We start from the raw sequence: 24,015 nt of genomic DNA, 5'->3' as shown, positions 1-24,015 counted from the left end.
TTAAAATTTATCATAAAATATTAAACCAAACAAAGTACTAAGTAATATGAAAATATTAGGAAGAAAAATGTAGAAAGAGATTTTATTTTATTTTTCTTTTTGAGACAAATATGTTAGAGAAACAAAATTAAAGCAACAGAAAATGTGGAATTTTTAAAAACAAAAGTCTGTTTTATAAAATTATATATTTTTCAAATTGAAATTTATTTACCTTTCATTTTAATTCAAATATGTATTCAACAAAATAATTTCACAAATAAATGGTACGAGTCTATTTAGTGCATGAATAAATGTACGCAATAAATACAACCGATGACGTGATAAATTCAATTTACAATTTTAAATTAATATTGGTTATGAAAATAATTAAATTAATAATTCAATAATTGAAGGTGTCGTGCCATTCTAAAAACACAGGAGGGTGCAAGGCTAAACACTCATTTAATACTAACACAGTACAGACATAGATGGTATTATTTATAATAGGTTTAGAACATGAAGTCCCCTCATCCAAGGCATCCTTCGCTACATCTTGATTTCCAGCCATGGCAGCTGTTATTGATGATATCTGCAACAAGGCCTTCTCCAAAAGCTTCATGCTTTTCAAGCCCGAAGACCTTAACGTCTTCGACTTGTTAAAATTCTTGTTCTCCCCCAAGCTCCATGAAAGAAAATTTGTAGAATCAAGCCACCCAACCGAGTTCAATTTCGCCCACAGAATTCTCATCATCATCACCATCATCGTCCTCAAGCTCCTCCAATTGTTTGCCGCCCCACTCGCCTTGCTTGGCTTCGTCGTTGAGTTCAGCCTCAACTTTTTGTCTGCCAACGGCGGCGTTTTTGGCCTCCTCAATATCTTCCGATGTCACCCCCACTTCCCTCCCATTTACTTAATTAACATTCTGTTTTATTATAAACTTAAGGAAGAGGAAATAACATTCAAATATATATATGTGTGTGTTGTTTTATGCAGTGAAGTTGAAACTACCGGACAGCTCATCGGCGGATTACCAGTCAATAGTTGGTTATATGGATGAAAGAATAACGTTGGACCAAAGTATAAAGCCTGGGGATGCCAACTACAACGCTGCTCTCTGCATGATGGCTTCTAAACTAGTCTATGAGAATGAAGCTCGCGTTACAAAGATCGTCAAGGATGTTTGGAAGGTACACAAACTCACGTTTTTAGTAATTTCAACTCAATTAAGTTGATCAGTAAATAATATATTTATTGTTATGAGATTTTTTAGGAAAACAAAAAAGGAAAGTCACTTTAATTCCTCAAATATTTTCTTTGTTATTATGCAGATGGAATTCTTGGGATTTTTCAACTTTTGGAATGGTAACACCATATTGATTTTCCAGTTTGCTACTCGTGCATGTATTATTGTATGTGCATAAATAAATAAATAAATAATAAATGATGTGTTTTGAATTTGTATTTACTAGAATATATAAAGAAAAGCGCAACACAAGCATTCATGTTGCGGGATAAGAATTCTGTTTGTGACACCATCGTGGTGTCATTTAGAGGCACATCGCCCTTCAGTGCTTACGACTGGATCACCGACGTGGAATTGTCTTGGTACGAGCTGGAAGGGTTTGGAAAAGTCCATGCCGGGTTTATGAAAGCACTGGGCTTACAAAAATCCGTTGGATGGCCCAAGGAAGTAAACCGAAAAGATAAAAACAAGCCTTTGGCTTATTACACCCTCAGAAAAAGGCTGACTAAACTTCTCAAAGAAAATGAGAAGGCCAAGTTCGTGGTAACTGGGCACAGCCTGGGCGGCGCTTTGGCGGTACTATTTCCCTTTATTTTGGCGTTCCATGACGAAAAGTTTCTGCTACAAAGATTAGAGGGAGTGTACACATACGGACTATCAAGTTTATGCAAAACTGTACCTCACACTATTGAGGACATATTCTATTTATATTGGCAAAAGATTAACTAATAGATCCGATTTCATAGGAAACTAACGAAGTAAGCCTATTCTTATGGCATGACTAACTTCAAGCTATTCTAATGGATTGACCAATTCTAACAGTCCCCTTCAATCCCAACAAGTCTTGTACATGTTGAGATTGTTACAATGTGTAGTAAAAGGAGTTTTAGACAGTGGTTTTGTCAGGATATCAGCTACTTGATCACTTGATGAAATGAACCGAACTTCCATTGCTTTACGTGCTACTTGTTCTCGAACAAAATGAAAATCAACTTCAATATGTTTCGTTCTAGCATGAAATACTGGATTTGAAGTTAAATATGTAGCTCCGAGGTTGTCACACCAGAGGCGAGGAGCCTTTGATTGATACACGCCCAGTTCCTTCAGTAATGACTTGATCCAAATCATTTCTGCAGTAAGATTCGCAATGGCCTTGTATTCTGCTTCGGTGCTTGATCTTGACACTGTAGCCTGTTTTCTGGAACTCCATGAGATTAGATTTGCTCCAAGAAATACAGCAAAGCCGCTAGTTGAACGTCGATCATCGGGACAACCAGCCCAATCAGCATCAGAAAACCCCGACAACATCATGGTTGATTTCTGAATTTTCACTCCTAATGCTAGTGTGCCTTTAACATAACGAAGAATTCTCTTCACAGCACCCCAATGAGCATCAGTAGGTGTATGAAGATATTGACACACTTTATTGACAGCAAATGCCAAATCAGGCCTAGTCATTGTCAAATATTGTAGTGCTCCCACTGTACTTCTGTATTTGAATTGTTCTTCAGCTGATAAGGGTATTCCTTGTTCTCTGAATAATTTTTCAGCAGAACCCATTGGTGTAGACATAGGTTTGCATTTTTCCATGTTTACTCTTTTCAACAAATCTAAGGCATATCGTCTCTGTGACAGTATGATACCATCTCGTGTTTTCTTGACTTCAATACCCAGAAAATACTCAAGATCACCCAAATCTTTTACTGCAAAATCTATTTTCAATTTCTGAATCAACCTTTCGGTTGCTTGATCAGAGGAGCTCACAATAATTATATCATCAACATAGATGAGCATATAGATAGTTATCTCTCTGTTTTTGAGAATAAAAAGAGATGAATCAGCTACTGAAGCCTTGAAGCCTAACTCAATAAGTTTTCCAGTCAACCTTGAATGCCAAGCTTTTGGGGCTTGTTTCAGGCCATAAAGGGCTTTCTTGAGCTTGCATATGTAATTCTTTGGTTTGGCTGAGTCTTGAAATCCTGGTGGTTGTCGCATGTACACTTCCTCTTTCAGAATTCCATGCAAAAATGCATTTTGGATATCAACTTGTCTCATATTCCAGCCCTTGGTTACTGCTAGCGAAAGAATGACCCTGATTGTTGACGGTTTGATCACAGGGCTAAAAGTATCAGTGTAATCAACACCAAATCTTTGCTTGAATCCTTTGGCAACTAATCTTGCTTTTAATCTTTCAACTGACCCATCTGCTTTTCTTTTCACTTTATACACCCATTTACTATCAATGAGATTTATTCCAGGTTTGGGTGGAACTAGATCCCAAGTGGCATTTCGTTTTAGCGCTGAGAGCTCATCATTCATTGCTCCTCTCCATCTTGGATGTTGCATGGCTTCCTGCAGGTTTCGAGGTTCAGTAGCAGTCTCTATGATCGGAGTTGTGATAGTTACAGCGCTTGCGAATTTTCTTGAGGTTTCTGAATATCTGATAGTTCCATCAGTGAATTGTTTAGCTTGTACAATGTTATTTCTCAACCTTGTTCGCATTGGATGTTGACTAGCTGCTTCAGTTGGTTGATCAGACACATGTTCATGAGTTTGGTTTTGAGCATTGATCGAACTGCTCTCAGCTTCATATTCTGCAATTTCCTCTGAACTTCTTGTATTATCTGCAGAAGATAAGCTGACACCAGACAAGTTGTCACTAGCAATATTATCAGTTTGACCATCATTCATATGGGAATTACTAACAACTGGTTCAATATCTGTAAGAGCATTTTCAGTGTAAAAACTAGCAAGTTTGGCTAAGGCTGGAAGTAGAACAGGATGATGTGGATTTGTGGTTTTGTTTGGTGGCTTAGATTCTTCAAAAGGAAAAACATTTTCATCGAAAACCACGTCTCTAGAGATGTAAATACGTCCTGTACTTCTATTTAAGCATTTATATCCCTTATGAGAAGAACTATAACCCAAGAATATACATCTAGTAGTTCTGAAACTCAGTTTCTTGTTGTTGTAAGGCCTTAAATTAGGCCAGCAAGCACAGCCAAACACCCTAAGCATGGAGTAGTCTGGACTTTTACCAAACAATTTATGAAGTGGTGTGTCTTGTTGTATGGTTCGGCTGGGCATTCTATTTATAAGAAAGCAAGCTGTGTTGAAAGCTTCATCCCAGTAGGATAGAGGCATGTTGGCTTGAGCGAGTAAAGCAAGGCCAGTTTCTACAATGTGTCTGTGTTTTCTTTCGACTAACCCATTCTGCTGGTGTGTGTGAGGACAGGAGATATGATGTTCAATGCCTGTGGATTTGAAATAATTGTGTAACCGATGGTATTCACCCCCCCAATCTGATTGGACGGAGCGAATTTTGGTATTTAGCATAGTTTCAACATGTTTTTGAAATTGAAGGAACACAGACTCAACATCAGATTTGCATCTCAGAAAGTAAATCCAAACATAACGACTAAAATCATCAACAAAGGAAACATAATATTTGGAATTATTTACTGACGCAATGGATGGACCCCATACATCAGTGTGAATTAATTGAAGGGGTGCTGTAGATACATGCTGAGAAGAACCAAATGGCAATTGATGTGCTTTCCCTAATTGACAAGCATTACAAATTGAGGAAGAGGGAATATTAGTATCTATAGCTAAATTATTATCTTGTAGAATTCTAATGGTAATTGGAGATGCAGGGTGCCCTAGCCTTCTGTGCCATTGTTCTTTCGAAAGTTTGGCTGTCAGCAAGGCTTGACTGAAATTATGCGGTAGAACGTATAGGCCATTCTTACATCTACCGTGGAGCAGGAGTTTCTTCGTGACTCGGTCCTTAACCAAAAAATAGTTTGGGTGAAATTCTACAACAGCATTATTATCAGATGCTAGTCTTTGTACTGAAATTAGGTGCTTATTGATTTTAGGAACATATAGGATATGTTTCAGAACAAGAGATGAACCAGAAATTAATGAATTCCCAATATGAGAGATAGACAAACCTGCGCCATTTGCAACCTGAATTTGGTCGGTGCCAGTGTAGCGTTCTCTGGTGGTAAGCCTCTCTAGGTCATTGGTGATATGATCTGTGGCTCCAGTGTCAACATACCAGTTTGTGTCACTAGTGTATCCACTTGTTGCCAAAGCTGCTTGTTTGAGATTATTTTCGGCTTGATATGCCTGATCAAATCTGTGCCAGCATTGCAAAGCATCGTGATTGGGCTTACCACAAATCTGACAGACAATGCCTGAGCTGCTTTGTGTCTTTGATGGTTGACGTCCAGGATTGTTCACAGTACGCCTTGATTGTCCATGACCACTATTTAACTGACGACTACGACCGCGACTACCTCGACCTCCATTGGCACCTCCACGAATGGATATCCTATTGACATTGTTAGCAGATGAAAGTTGCTCAAATGTACCCTTACGCAAGTGCCGCATCTCATAGCTCAGCATGTGAGCATACACGTCGCTGACAGTGTATACATCTGTTCTGGTTGTAATGCTTGTGACTAGAGGATCATAATCTGGACCAAGTCCTTGCAGCATGTAGGCGATGAGTTCTTCATCCTCTATTCGCTTGCCAATGGCAGCAAGTGTATCACCAAGATGTTTTACTTTACGAAAGTAGTCAGCAATTGTCATGTCCTTTTTCTGGATAGTAGAGAGTTCCATACGGATCTGCATTGCTCTTGCTCGAGATGTGGAAGCAAATTGTCGCTCCAGCGTAATCCAGGCTTCTCGTGCAGTGGTGATTCCAACCATCGTGCTGAGAACCTCCTCAGTGACTGATGAGTTGATGAGGCTGAGTACCAGCTGGTCCTGGGGGTACCAGACTGTGAACTCAGGGTTGATGATAATTTTGCGATTCCCTGTTTCTTCACTTGGTTCAACGGCGATCGTCTGGCTTGGTGCAGGCATGGATCCATCCACAAAACCAACAAGGTTTTGGCTACGCAAGTAGGGAAGGATTTGGGTAGACCACAGTAGATAATTTTCTTGTGTAAGCTTAACACTAATCACCTGACTGATCGACGGAGAAGACATTGTGTTGAATGGGATTGACATGTCTAACAGCAGAGGCTATGGATCTCGTGGATCTTATTTCTGCTCTGATACCATATCAAGTTTATGCAAAACTGTACCTCACACTATTGAGGACATATTCTATTTATATTGGCAAAAGATTAACTAATAGATCCGATTTCATAGGAAACTAACGAAGTAAGCCTATTCTTATGGCATGACTAACTTCAAGCTATTCTAATGGATTGACCAATTCTAACACGGACAACCTCGGGTTGGAGACCCCAAATTTGGAGAGTTTATGGCCAAAACATTCTCGCAATACAATATTGGATTCCACAGGTTCGTTTATGGGTTTGACATGGTCCCTCGGCTACCCCTGGATGACAAGGCCTCCATGTTCAAACACTTCGGACCCTGTATTTATTTCGACTTCTTCTATAAAGCCAAGGTAATTAATTAATTAATCAATTAACAAAATAATTCTTTACAATCAAATCTAGATTGAAAAAAAAAAAATGCTTTTGGTGGGGCTTTCAGATTCTTGAAGAAGAGCCATTCAAGAACTATTTCTCGATAGTGGGAGCAGTGATGATGCGAATTCGTGCATTCCTGGAGTTGGGAAGAAGCTTAATAATTGTACGGATAAAGGGAAAGGAGTACAAGGAAGGAGTGCCTTTGAGAATGATGAGGGTGTTTGGATTGTTGGCGCCTGGAGTTAATGCTCATTGCCCTCAAGATTATGTCAACTCAACTCGGTTGGGAACCAAAGGCTTCCTGGTTTCTCCTTCCTAAAGGCAGTAGGAGGATGTGAAGACTGAATGGGTTCCTTCTCATATAAATAAAACGAAAATATAATGGGTGTTATATGTTAAATAATAAGTGTGATGAAATGAATATGATTCCAATAAATGTAACCGAATAATAAGTTTTATGTTCCTTAAATTATTATGTTATGTTCAAGTGTTTGTGTGTTGCTATTTTGTTGGTTTGTTGTGGTTTCAATTGTTTGCACATCTCTAAGGAATAATAATTCTACAATCTTAAAAACATATAACTTTGAATGTAAAGAAGTTGGACAATAGTGAATGATAGATTTTCAAAACATATAAAAAACAGAATAGTAAACAATGTCAAAGATGTGATTCAAAAAAGGGGATATATTGAAGACTTGTGATATCTCATATACACATAAACAACTTATGACTAGAGATGTAAGGATTCAAAATAAAAATTATTGGTTGCCGAAAAACGAGCGAGAATTCCGGAGTTCTGGCAACTCTCTCGAGCACATGCTCCCCGATCCCCACGCCTCGCAAAGCAACACTAAATCAGTCCTCAGCCTTCCGAGAAACCACCTGCAGAGGATACAGAGAGGAAACGAAAGGGAGAGAGAACGAGAGAAAGAAATCAGATAACACAACGCGGGAGGGGAAGAGAAAGGAGAAATGACCATGAACTGAAGAAAAACGGCGACAAACAAACGTCGGTGCGACCCAAGTTCAGAATATTTTGATACGATATGTTATAGTATGAAGCTGAGTCTGCGACATTTGTTTGATCATCCTGTTAAAGACCTTTGCACTTCTTTGACATTAGAGCAGTATGACAACCGAACAATCAACAGCATAAACTTAGATCAACAAAGACTATTGGTTTAACTTCAGAACTCTCTAACATAATTTAAATCATCTAAAAAGTTAAAAGCAAAAATATCCTGAAAAATAAAAATACAAAAACTTTAAAGGTGTTTTATAATTAATTTTTTCACTCTGTTAGTTCACTCTCTCCTCAATGTCTTACCTTTACTTAAAAATCATTTTAAAAATATAGTAAAATATTTAGTAAGATACCCCTAATTGAGGGTTAAATATGTAAAAACTATAATTGAGGGACCTTAATAGATAGCTATTAGAACACACCAAAGTTAACTTTTCCACGAAATGTTTTCATTATCCAAGATGACCATGGTAGTAATTACTATTAACCAATGTCAACTAGCTAACATCGCATCAATGTGATTATGATGGTAATTATGAAATAACCAACGCACAAATATCGACACATAGTTATCCCCGCTTGAAGGTGACTACGGTAGTAATAGCAAAATAATCAATACTGCCACTCATTAGTTATCATCATCTTAGTTACGAAATATCATTCCACAACAACAACTAAGTCGTGAATAAAATAAGTCCCAAAATATTTTATAAATCATGTTCATATCATAATTCACCGACAATAAAACCCTTTAGAATTAAATAAAGAGTTTAGAGATTTAGCCTGTGCTTTGAAGTAATTAAAATAAGTCCCAAAATATTTTTAATAAGAGCCATATTCTAAACAAATTTAGTGATAAAAACTTTCATAGAATCTTAAATTTAGATTTTCAAATAGGATTTAGAATTAAGTTATAAAACTAATAAATTTAAATTTTAAATATAAAATTTCTGGTCCAAAATTTCAAAAACATAATTACCTAAATACAATCCTATTAAATCTAAGATTTCCAACGACTTCAAGTCTATCAATTTTATTTTAATCTTTACAAAATTATTTTTAAAAAAATTAGAGCTTTACAACTCACGTTCAAAATTAGGGAATTAATTAGCCACAAGCAAAATTGATTATGCACTGTCAAGTTTAATATAATTGTAGTTAATAATTTTAGTAGGAGTATTCAATTTTTAAATAATTACATTTAATTATTTAATTCAATTAATAATTAATTATTTAGAATCAATTAATTTATATTAAATCGAAACAATAAATCGTTTTTTTATACCATAAATCACCCTTCTCCAGTTTCTTCATAGAAAATACTTTATTCGTCGGAAATTATTTTTAATGCTTCAAAATTATATAAGATTTTAAAAGTTGTCATAAAATATTAAACCAAATAGAGTATTAAGTAATATGGAAATATTAGGAAGAAAAAAGTGGAAAAGAATTTTATTTTATTTTTCTTTTTGAGACAAATATGTTAGAGAAAAAAATAAATTAGAGCAACAGAAAATCTGTTTTATAAAACTATATATTTTTCAAATTGAAATTTACTTATAATTCAAAAAACCGTTGAGGGTGGATCACAACCTTCCATTTTAATGCAAAGATGTATTCAACAAAATAATTTCACAAATAAATGCTACGAGTCTATTTAGTGCATGAATAAATTTACGCAATAAATACAACCGATGACGCAATATATTCAATTTACAATTTTAAATTAATTTTGAAAATATGACTAATATAACCACCTCCCTTTTTAATATGGGTTATTAAAATATTTATTTTATTTAATTCAATAATTTAAGTTGTTGGGTCATTCTAAAAACACAAGAGGTAGTAAGTCGAAACCCTCGTTTAATACAGATTTACGCCGTACACACATACTAGTGAGAATATTTGTTGAAACTACCATACCTTAAATGTACGAAAGTTCTCTATTTATAATCATTCAGAGAAGCAAATAAATTACAAGAATATGGAAGAAGAATAAATGAATACAATATATTTGTTTATAATAGAAGTCAAATATGATAGTAAGCGGTAATGGAAGGCAAATATATAGATATTTGCGTATAATAAAATATCAAATATGATATATATGGTAAGTTATAATTCAGGACTAAATATCCTTAACAACCCCACAAGTTGAGCATTGGATGGATCTAAAAAAGGTCGAGAAACATTTTTTGTGAAGATGTCAGCAACTTGTTTTGGAGGAGATGTCTGGTTGGGCGGTATAGTGTTTTCTTGGCCATCAAAAACTGGAACGGCAATGCTGGCTTGACTCTGACAAGAATATGCCTCCTCCGCAGTAGCAACTTAGAGAGAGGGCAATTGGGAGGGCCTTGGTCAAGTCAAAAAGCAAAGTGAAGGAAAAACCGGCATAAAAATTTCATAGAAATATATAAAAAATTGCAGTTAAAAATAGAACGGGAAATCGATAGAGAGTAGAATCAGAGAAAAGAGATCCATCAGCAACGAGGGGTTGAGAAACAACCATGTGTTATGGGGGTATAGAGACTAAAGGTAGAGACTTTAGAATTAAGGCGACACTCTAGAGAAAGTGGCTAGAGAGAGGAAGAAGAGAGTAGAAACTCAAAATGTGGACTCTATGGTCTATTTTAGACAACGAAAGGAAAGAAAGAGAGGGACGAAGAGTGTGGTTTGCACCTTATAGACTAGTTTGCTATCAAGCGAATGAGCACGAGTAAGAATATCTCAAGCATATTTTAACTGACGAATAAAAAGACTCTTACAATTGATTTTTTTAACACTATTGGTAGGAGTAGAAGTTAACATCCAATTTAAATAGAAAGAGAGGGAGCCACACCCTAAAATAAGGGAGGAATAAAAAATAAAATGTGATACAGAGGTATTTACCTATAATAAAAAATAAAATATGTATATATATTAAATATTTTTTTTAACACATAACAAGCTGCTAATACTATTTATATGACCTCGACAACATCAAGTCCCCTCATCAAGACATCCTCACTACATCTTGATATCCGGCCATGGCTGCTGTTATTGATGATATCTGCAACAAGGCCTTCTCCAAAAGCTTCATGCTTTTCAAGCCCGAAGACCTTAACGTCTTCGACTTGTTAAAATTCTTGTTCTCCCCCAAGCTCCATGAAAGAAAGTTTGTAGAATCCAGCCACCCAACCGAGTTCAATTTCGCCCACAGAATTCTCATCATCATCACCATCATCGTCCACAAGCTCCTCCAATTGTTTGCCGCCCCACTCGCCTTGCTTGGCTTCGTCGTTGAGTTCAGCCTCAACTTTTTGTCTGCCAACGGCGGCGTTTTTGGCCTCCTCAATATCTTCCGATGTCACCCCCACTTCCCTCCCATTTACTTAATTAATATTCTGTTTTAATAACCTTTAGGAAAACGAAATAATATTCAAATATATATGTTGTTTTGTGCAGTGAAGTTGAAACTACCGGACAGCTCATCGGCGGATTACCAGACAGTAATCGGTTATTTGGATGAAAGAATAACGTTAGACCAAAGTATAAAGCCTGGGGATGTCAACTACAACGCTGCTCTCTGCATGATGGCTTCTAAACTGGTCTATGAGAATGAAGCTCGCGTTACAAAGATTGTTAAGGATGTTTGGAAGGTACATAAACCATAATTAAAGGGTTGATCATGAATTTATAAATAAATAAATAATATAAAACACAGTAGACAATATTATATAATTGTGGAAGTTGTCAAATATTTTGTGTTGTTATGATGCAGATGGAATTTTTGGGATTTTTCAACTTTTGGAATGGTAACACCATATTGATTTTCCAGTTTGCTACGCGTGCATGTATTATTGTATGTGCATAAATAAATAATAAATGATGTGTTTTGAATTTGTATTTACTAGAATATCAAAAGAAACGGTCGACACAAGCATGCATGTTTTGGGATAAGAATCCTGTTTGTGACACCATCGTGGTGGCATTTAGAGGCACATCGCCCTTCAGTGCTTACGACTGGATCACCGACGTGGAATTGTCTTGGTACGAGCTGGAAGGGTTTGGAAAAGTCCATGCCGGGTTTATGAAAGCACTGGGCTTACAAAAGTCCGTTGGATGGCCCAAGGAAGTAAACCGAAAAGATAAAAACCAGCCTTTGGCTTATTACACCCTCAGAAAAAAGCTGACTAAACTTCTCAAAGAAAATGAGAACGCCAAGTTCGTGGTAACTGGGCACAGCCTGGGCGGCGCTTTGGCCGCACTATTTCCCTTTATTTTGGCGTTCCATCAGGAAGAGTTCCTGCTACAAAGATTAGAGGGAGTGTACACATATGGACAACCTCGGGTTGGAGACTCCAAATTTGGAGAGTTTATGGTCAAAACATACTCGCAATACAATATTGGTTTCCACAGATTCGTGTATGGGTTTGACATGGTCCCTCGGCTACCCCTGGATGACAAGGCCTCTATGTTCAAACACTTCGGACCCTGTATTTATTTCGACATCTTCTATAAAGCCAAGGTAATTCATTAATTAATCAATTAATAAATTAATTCTTTACAATCAAATCTAGATTGAAAAGAAAAACAAAACAAAACAAAATGCTTTTGGTGGGGCTTTCAGATTCTTGAAGAAGAGCCATTCAAGAACTATTTCTCAATGGTGGCAGCGGTGATGATGCGAACTCGTGCATTCATGGAGTTGGGAAGAAGCTTATTAATTTTTTGGATAAAGGGAAGGGAGTACAAGGAAGGAGTGCCTTTGAGAATGATGAGGGTGTTTGGATTGTTGGTGCCTGGAGTTAATGCTCATTGCCCTCAAGATTATGTCAACTCAACTCGGTTGGGTACCAAAGGCTTCCTGGTTTCACCTCCCTAAAGCCAGTAGGGGAGGATGTGAAGACTGAATGGGTTCCTTCTCATACATGAAACCAAAATATAATAAGTGTTATGTTAAATAATAAGTGTGATGAAATGAATATGATTCCAATAAATGTAACCGAATAAGGAGCCCTACTTGGGTACATAGTAAGTCTTTATGTTTCTTAAATTGTTGTGTTATGTTCAAGTGTTTGTGTGTTGTTACTATTTATGTTTCAAAACACATTTCAATGTTTCATTTTGTTGGTTTGTTCTTGGAAGTTGTGGTTTCAATTGTTTGCACATCTCTAAGGAATACTAATTTTATAAACTTATAATAACTCATATGAAAATATTTGCTAAAACTATCCGTCTAAATACGGGTGAAAGTTTTATATTTATGATGATCCACATAATCAAATAAATTACATATTATATGGAAATAATAATAAATGAATAGAAGATATATTCCTGTAACAAAAGGTAAATATGAAGAGATAAATATCTAGATATTTGACTGGAACAAATGATCAAAGATATTACAATAAAATAGAAGGCCAAAAATCCTTATTCAGGTAAGATATTTGCCTCTAATAAATGGTCAAATACGATATATATGATAAACCTTCCATCCGATTAAATATCCTTAGTAGTCTATTTTACTGAATCCATCCCGAATAAGGAAAGGATTCTTTGTTTATACAGGAAATGAGAAAGTGAGTGGAAAAAAAATTTCATTACATAAATGGGACTAGAGACAAAATTATATTCCATACCGATTTTCTTTCTTTCTTGGGGGGGGGGGGGATAAATTAGGTTTTTGGTTATGAACCAAGTCAAATTTTGTCCTTTGTTGATCATATTCAAAAGTAGATGCCAGAATCCAGCTCTAATTTATTGTTCTAAAACAAGTAATGATGAAGAACCAACCAAGTTACGAAGCTAAGCTAGTATGCAAATTTGTAAGACAGACCACAAAAGCTTCAGATGCTACCTGGAGAAATCAGGAAGCATGGCAGATGAACCAACGCTTAAGGGAACCAATCCACACGTGCTTGTGGAAGGGGAGAAAGTTGTTTGTGTTTGTGTTTGTGTTTGTGTCGTCAACTCTTTGGTTTCCATCGCATGCTGATGAGTTCCTCATTTTGTGTGCTTTCATCTGTGCCTTCCCCAGCTTCTTCAGTATCTTATCCATTGATGATGATCTCGCCCTTTCAAGTTTCATCTGAATCAACATCCCTCATCATCAGTCATTCAATTCCAATGAAATGTTGTAAGGGATTCTTTTCCCACAACAAAACAGAGTGAAACATGCAGATTTTGGTGCTAAAACTAAAACAGACCCTAACCTCCAGTTTGCGTATTGCAGCCTCAGCTTTGGCCTTCTGCAAATTCTCCCATGCTCTTATCTTGCTTTCTTCTCTCTGCAACCTAAACATTACAATTCCACTTAGACTCCATACATTCCAATAAAATAAACTCCACTTCAAAACATGTTGTAAACAACACCTACTTGGAAACCTGCATAGCTCCCGTAGCATTTTCATTCCTGTTTCCAAGGTGTGGGAAGTTGTCCCCTTTGGATCTCTGCATCTCCGTGGCTCCCCTGTCTACCTCAACATCTCTCACTTCTTGTTTACAACAATGCTCGCTCTCTTTTCCAACCATACATTGGTGTATTGAAGGGGATGAAGAGGGAAGTGAAGCATTCCCCTGAGGAGATGAAGGTGTGGATTCTTCAACACCGCTCATTTGGGTTGCCACATTCCGTTGTGAAACGACCCCCGAATCCATTGTCTTCTCGGAACCATCATATTTTTCATCTGTGGTTAGGTTATGATAACAGAGCCATAAAGAACATGTTAAGAACCACCAATCTCCAACTCAAAACAACTGTATGATAATACAGGGAGAAGAAAGAGATACCTTGAAAGCTTGGCAGTGGCGAGTTGTTCAGTAAATTTGACCATCTGGGTGCGGAAATTAATGGTTGGATGGTACACTCTGGATAGGATTGTCCCCTTTCAATGCTACCGCCATAGCAGATAGAAATCCCATCAGCCACCAACACGCCAGTGGAAAGAGCAGAGCCCAGTTTGGAGGTGGCAAAACCCCTGTTCTCGGGGGGTGTCGTAATACAAAGTTCTGACGATCCCTTTGGTCTTCTCTGTAGGTGAGACTGCAAACCCCTGCCGAAGCCGCTTCCCGGGCTACTAATCCATCGCTCAGCATCCTCCCATTTGGAGGGCGGCATCCTACCGTAAAAGGGTGAGAAGGCAGCGACAGAGGCATTCCTCCGCCGGGTGTTGCTATTAGGATGAGGTATTCGCTCGGAGCTACAACCCCTTTGGTTCATTACATTGATTTCCCAGTAATTTGGAACTCCGGGACTTGGAAACGCACTGAAATTGTAGGAAGAACTGCAAATTCTTTCCTTCATTGTGAACAGTACAACACAGTAACAGTAAAGAGTCACAAGGGTCTCTGCGTCTCTATCGATAGAATTCCGGTTTCAACACTATTCTTCCGTCCACTTTTTGTGGAATATACCTGCGGTCTGGGGGGTATCTGGAAACTTCGTTTTGACGGGAGGCCAGGCCAGGCCAGGAGGTAGCAGCGCAGCGATCTAGCTTTCCTTGGGTTGCTATAAATTGGAGTGAATTAGCAGGAAGGAAGGAAGGACACGGCCACATTCGGAATCACATCAGATTTATGAGAAACTAGTTTGCCTGAAAGTGGAGGAACTTGGCATCCAGAATGATGGGAATCCTGCAAAGCACTTCAACCAATTCGGAGTTAAACTTTTTCTTGCTTTGTCGTACATCTAGGCCTGACGGATTGATGGATGAATGGTGTTAAAGCTTTGGGTAAGTTGAAGAGATGGGTACATTTCCAACGTTTAGTTTCAATCAACAATTTGTTTTATAGCAATTTTGTGTTAGTTTACAGTTTTAAGAAGATAAAGTTCATTTCTTTTTTCTTTTGTGTGGGGGTAATCTAAAAAAACTGGAAAAGATTGAATTGATGGAGAGAAAGATTTGTTTTTTGTTCTCTGCCTCCGCCAATGCTTTCGGTGCAAATATATTATTGAAACACTAAAAAGAGGGTTCAAATATGGGCTTCTTTCATTGCCCCCCCCTCACATGCCATTTCTTCTAATTTTTGTTTTGTTTTTTTTAAGGAATCTTACAAAGTACACATTTTTAATTTAGTTCCAAGTGTGATTAAATACTGCCTACTATTCAGAAGTAATTTTGTGTTTGACTTCTTTCTTATTACTTTTGGCACTTTACCATACTTATTAAACATTAGCATATGAAGAAGCTATTAGTAGAGGAGAATTGGTTATTAAGTATGCATGTCAGGGATTAATAATATAAGATAAATAAGTGTTCTTATCACTAAAATAAAAAAATTTTAAATGGATGGATTTCCATGTGCAAATAGAGACAAAGTAAAAGAGGCAGAGAGTTGACATGACCTCAACATATATTATCATCAATCTTCATCAATGTTGTGTATTTTAGCTGCAACAATGTTTTTGAGTGGCTAAATATGGTGGAATACTTGGACAATGTGAGTCAACAAAAAGCTCCTTGTGCACAAAAATTAAAATACACCGGATCTAATAATTCACCCTCCTCAATGATTTAGCGTCCTCATTGGCATACTGTCCTATATCTAGTTTCGATACCATTTGTAACAACTCAAGTTTACTATTAATAGATATTGTTCGTTTTAGTTATCACGTATCGTTATTAGTCTCACCATTTTTAAACTGAGAATCTAACACATGTATAAAAATGAATGCAAGTTGGTCGGTTATTTGTAGGAAATAAATGGAGTAGTGTGTGTTGAGAGAGGAGGAGGTGCATGTAAGTGTAAGAAGGTGATAGGAAAGATAGATAGGGGTGCAACCCTTTGGCCTTGGGACATGTGCAATGTCTATTCCCTGTTCTCTATAACAGACAAAAATCATATGACTTCAATTATTGTTTCATTTTTTATAAACACACACACTCTCTCCAACTTTCAGTTTTTAGTTACTACAAAGTTTTTAACTTTTCTTTTTTTGTTCAATCATTTGCATTACCCATTCAACCCAACCCCCTATCCTATCATCTCTATGATTTTGCATTAAAGTAAATGGATTAAATACAAGACCAGGGACTTCATATCTAATCTTTTATTTTCTTTATAAAGTTTGTTGTCGCTTCCTGTACCTTCCTTCCAGTGTGATACCAAGGATTTGAAGCTAAATGAATGTCAACACCATGACCAGGCCATGTTACTTGGATCCGACCTAACAAGACAAACTTGATCTGGGTCAGAAGAGTACGTTAGCCCAGCATCAGAGGCCCATTTGGCCCATACCATCATTTTTCTATGCGTCTTCCTCCACTGCATTTAATACAAACAGGACAGCGGCGGTGGAGGTGCCAAAATAATGATATCCCCAACTATTTCGTTTCGCTTTTCCAATGCCTTCCAACCTTATCTACTTGTAAAAACATCCCACTTTATTTATTACAACCCACGTGCGTAAAATATTAAATAATGATATATTCTAAAAAAGAAAAAGAAAGTAATTTGAATATGGTTTGGTTTAATCATATACAATGTGGGTAAGAGAATTGAACTTTTTTTCCTAATTTATATTTTGTCATGTTTAATTATTGTTATTCAATAATTTGCAGAATAAAATTCAATAATTCAACTTGAATGGTCCAATTCTAAGGAATTATTAATTTTGGACCATTTTAAAATAATTGTAGTTTAACATTTCCAGCCACTAATTTTGGTCTTATGGTACCTCTCTTCCGACGATTTCAACTGTTTGAACTAATTTTCTGGGGAAAATTTCACCAGAAAAGAAAAAACATGAGGACATATAATCCAAAATATAAGATTTTTACTTTTAATTTCCAGACGCTAAACGACAGCCCCCTTTGGTTGCATGGAATGTCATGGTCGTTTGGGTGTCCCACGCTCCCGCCTCTCCCAGAAACCCCCTTTCTTGCTTCTATTTCTGTGATTCCAATTGGATTGGAGTGAGACCCAATTCTTAAAAACAAAAAATAAAAATAAAAATACATGTAACCTGGATTCAAAATTCACAAAATAATTTAATATTTCTTCATTTCTCATTTATGCCTATTATTCGTATACATTCATACATACATACATCATACATGAACGGATCCTTTTTCCATTGGTGTATTATACATATATATATATAAATAAATATAAAATAGTAATGACTGTGGGTGTGAAACAAATTTGTAACCCAAGACCTTGAAATTTTAAAAAGAGGCAAAATGAGGAATCTTGGCAGATGGGGGATTGGGATGCCCTTACTACTATCACCCACTAACCGACTCTGCCAGTTTCCCGATTCTTTCCACCAGCTCTGGAGACAGCTTCTTTGCCGGTTTTCGTTCCTTTTCGGGTCGATGATCGAACCCCAGAGCGTACGACACTTCTTCGGAGCTCCATCCCGCTTTTCGGAGAAGCTCCGAAAACCGATCCGTTTTTACGAGCAGAGCGTCTAGAACCGCCTGGTTGTCCACTATGACCATCGCTCCTTCGAAGAATCCGGAGGCTGACACTTGTACCATCTCTGAAATGTCCGTTTCGCTCCATCCCCCTTCTCTCAGTCTCGATCCTATTTCTTCAATGTAGTCCTTTACCCATTTCGGAATTCCCGATCTCGGCATCTCGAATACCCTATCCGGCGATGAACACGCCGACGACAACGAGTTTCTCCGCCGCCGATCAACGGCGGCGTCGCTCCAGAACTCCACCCACCTCGGCGTTCTTGCTCCGGTGTCCAGGCTCCGTCGCGAGAAGTTAGAGGAGCCGGCCGATTTTTCACTGATGGACCTTTGGTTTTTGAGAAAGTGGGCATCAGATTCGGAGCTCCGAATAAGGAATTCCCGCTCGAAGAAATCGGATAGATCCAGACCGCAAAAGGAGATCCGATTCTCATCGACGGAGAAGATTGGGTTCCCCGCCAGTGATGGGTTGCAGGGAATGTAGCAATGACTGAAGAGGGGAATCAAAAGAGGCGCTCTCTTCAGAGCATTTCTCGAAACCCGTAGTGCCTTTTCCGGGTCTAAGGGCCTCGGACCCCATGACTTGGACCAGAACGTATTCTTCGCGATTTGGAAACTGATGGCCGCAATTGGAAAATCGAGCGTGGCTCTAAGATGCTGCCTGGCGCCGGAAGCTCGCCAATCGGGGAAGCCAGGACCCACCGGCAAACCAGCGGACAGTACGGCTCGGAGATCCGGAGGGAAAACGAAGCCAAACTCAGCCTCGGCTCGAGCGAACTCGGCGACGGAGAGGCCCGGTTGCACCTGGACGCCAGTGTTGCGCATATGAGTGATGACCTTCTCAGCCAGAGAAGCGAAGGAGAGAAGGCCGGCGCGTGCAGGGTGAGAAGGAGTAACGGCAGCAGCACGGGCGGAGAGGCGTCGGAGTCCGGCAATATGTGCCGGATTGAGACCGGCCATCCTACTGTCAACATCCACCATTGAATGGAGCAGTAACAAACAGAAGAAGAAGAAGAAGAAGAAGATGGGAAGAATTTGGGGAGAAACAGAAGGTGAGGTACTTATAGAGGTAGAGGGCGGAGAGGAGAGGTGTAGTGTGGGTGTTAAATGTTAATGCTTTCTTTTTCTGTACTGATTTAATTATATTTACCTCATAAAAATAAAATTAAAAAAATAAAAGCAAAAGGAAATCAGTTGTACCGTTGAACGTGATACGCAACTGAAAACAACCAGAAACATGTGATTGGCACGTGAAGTCGCGTTACAAGAAAGCCCCAATTATATCATTTTCACACATTACAATAACATGTATTTCTTGAAAAGCTTTTTTGATCCAAACTTAGGGTTGCCATGAAAAGAAAGCGTATGAATTAGATTTGTAGGGGCTTAGCTTTTACCGTATATTATGAACCAAATGTGTAATAAATACTAGCATCACCTAACATATTTTCTTTAATTATAAATTCTAAAAATAAATTGTTTTTAAATTTTTAATATTGTTTTTCTCACTAAATTTATATTCATTTTTAATATCCCAACTCAATCCTACAAAATAAAGGATTTGAATTCTTCATCTTCACACAAACTTTTTAATAATTTCCTTAAGACTTAGAATACATTCAAGTTGTTATTAAAAAATTATATCGTCCCTTGTGCTTCGCTAAGCAACTTATTTCACAGTAGATGTCTTGGCATCATGTCTGGAATGATACGGAAACCACACCTTTTTCATTGCTTAAAACTTTAATTGAATTGAATTAGAATATAAGTAGGAGGGTATGATGGTAGGCAACTTGAATAATAATAATAAATTCATCAATTATTATGGTACATTTATACCTCCATAGACATAAACATATTGTTGTTGTTGGGTTACCAAATCCTTAGTATTCTTGTTGTTGGCAATATGGAGTTTTTAATTCTTCAAGATAATTACACAGAGTGTATGTTACAAACCCATTGTCTTTATTATATTTATGAGCATGAATGAAGAGTAGTTTGATAGTTATTTAAAAACTATTTGAAGTAGGTGGGCAATAATAGAGTTCAGGTTGGTGTGATCGTGTATAGAGTGGGTTGAATCCATTGAGCTGCTTCGATTTTCAGTAGGAACAGGCGTGATTGTGAAAGTGAGATGGGAATGTGTGTGTGTGTGTGTTGAAAATGTTAAGAAAATTACTCCAAAACTGAGTGGAAAGGGGGATGGAAGGAACATTCCATGCAGAAGAGAGCTTCAAGGCTTCAAAGGGGAACTGACAGCAAAGGTACCAATTCAAGCACCCCAAATGGTTTTGGTTAGCCTTTCAAAAACATGCTGTTTAAGCGTACTATCATAATCAACATCAGCACCTCTCCTTGTTTAAGCCGAACCCATAAAAACGGTCAAAGTCTACCGCTACTAGATATTGTGTATCTTCTCACATTTTCGTTTGAGAAAAGAAAAATGATGAAATAAACTTGGGAAAAAAGGCAGAACGGCGACAGGTCAGCATGACCAGGTCCAACCAAAGTTGAAGTCTTTACCCCCTGGCCTACCACCAACCCCAACCCGACGCTCCCTAAATTCCCCTTTTAGTCCACTCCCTTAAGAAATCCCCATTCCAATTGCTCTCTCCGGCGAGGTCTCCGGACCCCCGGCTGTGCAAACATGTCGGATACTGACGATCTCCGCTCACCGCCTCCGGCCTTGGCACGGCCTTTCCCACTCTACAAGCACTTGTCTTGGTCGCCGGATGCGGACCGTGAGGAGGCCTGGCTCCGCCGCAAAACCCAAAGCAAGATTCGGCGGAGCAAGAGCGTGACCGACGATGACTTCGAAGAACTCAAAGCCTGCGTTGAGTTGGGGTTCGGATTCAACTCTCCGGAGGTGGACCCTCGACTCTGTGAAACTTTCCCGGCGTTGGGCTTTTACCACGCCGTCAACAAGCACTACTATCGCACTCTCTCGAACTCGTCGGCGTCTCTCTGCTCTTCCCCTGTTTCGGATTTTCTCTCTCCCTCTGCCCAGAGTAGCCCCGCCGCCATAATCAGCCTCGGTATGTTACCTTCTTTACAACCCTTGAAATTGAATAGTGAAAATTGTAAGAATCCAACGGTCTTGATTTTACTTTTGTCTGTTTGGGTGTCGGGAAATTTCGAACTGGGTTTTCAGGGGAGAATCCGCAGACGGTGAAAGCAAGGCTGAAGCAATGGGCACAGGTGGTTGCTTGTTCAGTACGGCAGTATTGATTATTGCCGATCAATTCATCACAAAATTTGTATCATGTTTATTTTTTTTCTTCCCAAACTTCCGTTCTGGCTTGACTACAGATTCTAATCAACACATACACATTTAATCCTCAACTATCCAAGTTCCTTTTTTTTTCTTGAATTCTCTGTTTCTCAAATTCCGAAAGTCAAATCGACTCCAAAGATATATATTAACATATTATATTCAGCGAACACAAGGAATTGACAGAATGTGGAGGCAGCTGCCTCTTCCTTCCTTTTGAAATCATGTAGATATTCTTAGGAAAAGCTTCCTAGTTAAGCTAGCTGAATGAAGCTTATGAAGCAGTGAATTATTGATTTGGAAAAGTCTTGTTATGATGAATGAGAAGCAGGACAATGAAAAGGATCTTTACCCTTGTATAACAAACTGATAAATTGATGTGGGTAACAATCTTCTTTTGGCTATTTGTTCAATGAAAAGGATCTTTACCCTTGTATCCAAACTCGTTTGTGCACCTTACCTCAATATTTTCTCTGTTTTTAGAGCATTTTGGGCAGTGGTTTCCAGACCACTAATGGGGCTTTGATGGATGTAAAGTCCAATTGGACCAATTCTGGGGCTACCGACAATATATAATACCCACCATGCAGAATAGCTATCTATTATTACATTAATTCTATATTCTTCACATATTTTAATGGGTATTTTTAGGTTGGCGATCAAAGCTGATATCATATTTGCAAATTGTTCTTAAATAATTTGTAAATATGGTGTCACACTCCGTATTTAGAGGTATCCAAAGACTAACCGACCATTCAATGTAGGATGAAAAAAACCATGGAAAACTATCATAAAATTTGGCCGGTACTGACTGGGTAATCTAGCAAACCCATCAAGTCGGTGCCTCACACCTAGAATGGCCGGTACTGACTGCTCTGGCACTGTACTGACTGACTATGGGCCTGAAAGGCTACTTTTTGGCCATCTTCAAGGTGATTTGACTGTCTTGACATAGATTCATGTGTAGGGAGCACCAAGAGCATCACCCTCTAATTATGTTTCATGATTCTATTGCACTCGGACTACTTAAGGCGTTCCATCCTGAATCACAATCCAACTAAATTGACGTTCTCATCCTAGCTTTAAATTGTTCCTACTTATTCTCTACAAGGGGAATCACACATTGAATTACCTAAATTAATGTTACAGTCAATTATACCTACAATCACGCACACGTTGAATAGAGCGAAGTTCCATTTAATTTGATTAACGTACACATTTTCTTTCAGTCAAAAGCATACAATTTTCATTTCTAAAAATTGCATCACTTTAGTACAAATTCTGTCAGTCAAAGCATAAAAATTAATGGTAGATGGTTTTGAACTCTTCGGTCATATGGGCTTGAAGATCCATTCAAAATCAAAATTCGAGTGCAAGTTGAAGCAACAATAATTAAAAGAATTAATGTCACAAATTTCAATATCACAATGGGAAAAGGAAAATAAAAGGATCTTTCTTTAAAGTCAAAACAGGGAATATTAATTAATTCACATATGTTTCACATTTGGAACAAAATTTTCGGTTCTGGGTCAACTCTTGTTACTTAAAATATGTAAGATGAAAGGACAGAATTTGAATCTGTAAAAATATCTGACAATCAAACTCGAATGTTGTAAGGATTGTTTGAGAAGGTTTTAAGAAATTTCTATTTTGGAAAAATTGGTGGAATTAAATGCTTCTCAAAGCAGAAAAAAACCAGCACACACCTGTCTCGTCTTTCTGCGAAAATGCTTTTTGATTGAATACGATGATGTTTCAAAAGTCAATTTCCTAAGTTTTCAGATTCATAATAATGCATCCATACATTATTTAGGTAATAATCATGAATTTATTATACGTTTTCGTCGGAAATAATTAATAGTTAATTATATTGTCATTTAGTTTAAGCAATTATGGATAATTCATACTGGCTAAGCTAAGCCGAAGCCATTGCCGACAGTTTTGTGGAACGATCTTTGGAAAGTTTCCAACATATTCTAATATTCTTAACTGTTTGAATGGTTGAATAATCTGTATTCTTTAAATTGAATTATCCTCCACGGTAGGCGCTTTTAATTGACTCTGAAACAATGCACAATACAATGCTTTTTTGATCTGTGAATGTTTATATGATATCATTGGTGACACCCCCGTTATATATATTGATGAATGGTGGGGGTGATGGGGATATGTTTGGTTGCGTACTTTGTCAAAAGGTTAGGCAAAAAGTGGAATAGAAAGGGAAAAAAACGTCAAAAGAGCAGAGGCGGAGGCAGCCTCCAGGTCTGGGCTGGGCTGGGCTGGGCTGGGCTGGGCGGGCATTCCAATTCCACGGAGAGAGATGTGGAGGCGGTGGCAGCGTGGGCGTTGGAATTTGATGCCCATCACATTGACCTTATAATATATAATATATATATATATATAGAATTCCACAAGGCTCGGCTTGGCTTGGGTCGTTTTGGTATGGGGGTGGGCGTCAAAACTACGACCAACAACATGTTCAAAACAATGTGCTGTCCAAATCCCACATTCACACAATGGTGTCTGGTATTTTCAGCGCCCCCCTCTTGGAGTTTGGTGACCTCCTAACATTTCTCTTACTCTACTTCATACAGTTTGGTTGTTTCTGGTAAAAAAAAAAAAAAAAAAAAAAAAAAAA

The 24,015-nt window shown here is 37.9% G+C and overlaps 5 protein-coding genes and 1 non-coding gene across 7 annotated transcripts; 3 read left to right on the top strand and 3 right to left on the bottom strand.

The window, feature by feature from the left end:
* Positions 1-492: 492 nt before the first annotated feature.
* On the top strand, positions 493-7,090 carry LOC111453278. The gene is made up of 6 exons (XM_023094323.1): positions 493-864; positions 974-1,167; positions 1,309-1,342; positions 1,450-1,872; positions 6,467-6,657; positions 6,747-7,090. Exons 1-6 carry the CDS (start codon positions 546-548, stop codon positions 6,999-7,001), a joined length of 1,416 nt encoding a protein of 471 aa, XP_022950091.1. The 5' UTR covers positions 493-545; the 3' UTR covers positions 7,002-7,090.
* On the bottom strand, positions 5,624-5,759 carry LOC111453901. Its single transcript, XR_002712323.1, has one exon. It is a non-coding gene; the product is annotated as a small nucleolar RNA Z247 (small nucleolar RNA).
* Positions 7,091-10,705: 3,615 nt separating the features above from the next.
* Positions 10,706-12,828, top strand: LOC111453277. Its single transcript, XM_023094322.1, has 5 exons — positions 10,706-11,051; positions 11,151-11,344; positions 11,467-11,500; positions 11,600-12,213; positions 12,316-12,828. Exons 1-5 carry the CDS (start codon positions 10,733-10,735, stop codon positions 12,568-12,570), a joined length of 1,416 nt encoding a protein of 471 aa, XP_022950090.1. The 5' UTR covers positions 10,706-10,732; the 3' UTR covers positions 12,571-12,828.
* A 523-nt stretch (positions 12,829-13,351) lies between these two features.
* Positions 13,352-15,456, bottom strand: LOC111453030. 2 transcript variants are annotated; one of them, XM_023093951.1, is made up of 4 exons: positions 14,478-15,456; positions 14,065-14,374; positions 13,901-13,982; positions 13,352-13,737 (listed from the first exon to the last, which is right to left on the bottom strand). In XM_023093951.1, the coding sequence occupies exons 1-4, from the start codon at positions 14,989-14,991 to the stop codon at positions 13,555-13,557; spliced, it is 1,089 nt and encodes a 362-aa protein (XP_022949719.1). In that variant the 5' UTR covers positions 14,992-15,456; the 3' UTR covers positions 13,352-13,554. The 2 variants fall into 2 exon arrangements, with proteins under 2 accessions (XP_022949719.1, XP_022949718.1); XM_023093950.1 differs by having other exon boundaries at positions 13,352-13,776; positions 14,478-15,454.
* A 2,296-nt stretch (positions 15,457-17,752) lies between these two features.
* On the bottom strand, positions 17,753-19,103 carry LOC111453560. Its single transcript, XM_023094697.1, has one exon. It carries the CDS (start codon positions 19,085-19,087, stop codon positions 17,915-17,917), a length of 1,173 nt encoding a protein of 390 aa, XP_022950465.1. The 5' UTR covers positions 19,088-19,103; the 3' UTR covers positions 17,753-17,914.
* Positions 19,104-20,676: 1,573 nt separating this feature from the next.
* On the top strand, positions 20,677-21,476 carry LOC111453248. Its single transcript, XM_023094279.1, has 2 exons — positions 20,677-21,141; positions 21,258-21,476. Exons 1-2 carry the CDS (start codon positions 20,754-20,756, stop codon positions 21,332-21,334), a joined length of 465 nt encoding a protein of 154 aa, XP_022950047.1. The 5' UTR covers positions 20,677-20,753; the 3' UTR covers positions 21,335-21,476.
* The last annotated feature ends 2,539 nt before the right edge of the window (positions 21,477-24,015 follow it).

The sequence above is a fragment of the Cucurbita moschata genome, unplaced genomic scaffold (genome assembly GCF_002738365.1).
Source record: "Cucurbita moschata cultivar Rifu unplaced genomic scaffold, Cmos_1.0 Cmo_Scf00015, whole genome shotgun sequence".
Taxonomy (NCBI): domain Eukaryota; kingdom Viridiplantae; phylum Streptophyta; class Magnoliopsida; order Cucurbitales; family Cucurbitaceae; genus Cucurbita; species Cucurbita moschata.
This window is presented reverse-complemented; position numbering and strand designations above follow the sequence as displayed.

What these genes read in the sequence shown, in the direction of transcription:
- LOC111453560 (XM_023094697.1), bottom strand. Translation starts at nt 19,087, where the DNA reads ATGGTGGATGTTGACAGTAGGATGGCCGGTCTCAATCCGGCACATATT.
- LOC111453277 (XM_023094322.1), top strand. Translation starts at nt 10,733, where the DNA reads ATGGCTGCTGTTATTGATGATATCTGCAACAAGGCCTTCTCCAAAAGC. An exon ending in CCTCCTCAATATCTTCCGAT is followed by an intron (nt 11,052 to 11,150) that starts GTCACCCCCACT and finishes TGTTTTGTGCAG; the next exon opens with TGAAGTTGAAACTACCGGAC. An exon ending in ATTTTTCAACTTTTGGAATG is followed by an intron (nt 11,501 to 11,599) that starts GTAACACCATAT and finishes TGTATTTACTAG; the next exon opens with AATATCAAAAGAAACGGTCG.
- LOC111453248 (XM_023094279.1), top strand. Translation starts at nt 20,754, where the DNA reads ATGTCGGATACTGACGATCTCCGCTCACCGCCTCCGGCCTTGGCACGG. An exon ending in CGCCGCCATAATCAGCCTCG is followed by an intron (nt 21,142 to 21,257) that starts GTATGTTACCTT and finishes CTGGGTTTTCAG; the next exon opens with GGGAGAATCCGCAGACGGTG.
- LOC111453278 (XM_023094323.1), top strand. Translation starts at nt 546, where the DNA reads ATGGCAGCTGTTATTGATGATATCTGCAACAAGGCCTTCTCCAAAAGC. An exon ending in TCGTCAAGGATGTTTGGAAG is followed by an intron (nt 1,168 to 1,308) that starts GTACACAAACTC and finishes GTTATTATGCAG; the next exon opens with ATGGAATTCTTGGGATTTTT. An exon ending in ATTAGAGGGAGTGTACACAT is followed by an intron (nt 1,873 to 6,466) that starts ACGGACTATCAA and finishes ACCAATTCTAAC; the next exon opens with ACGGACAACCTCGGGTTGGA.
- LOC111453030 (XM_023093950.1), bottom strand. Translation starts at nt 14,991, where the DNA reads ATGAAGGAAAGAATTTGCAGTTCTTCCTACAATTTCAGTGCGTTTCCA. An exon ending in GCCACTGCCAAGCTTTCAAG is followed by an intron (nt 14,375 to 14,477) that starts GTATCTCTTTCT and finishes ACCTAACCACAG; the next exon opens with ATGAAAAATATGATGGTTCC. An exon ending in GGAGCTATGCAGGTTTCCAA is followed by an intron (nt 13,983 to 14,064) that starts GTAGGTGTTGTT and finishes TGTAATGTTTAG; the next exon opens with GTTGCAGAGAGAAGAAAGCA.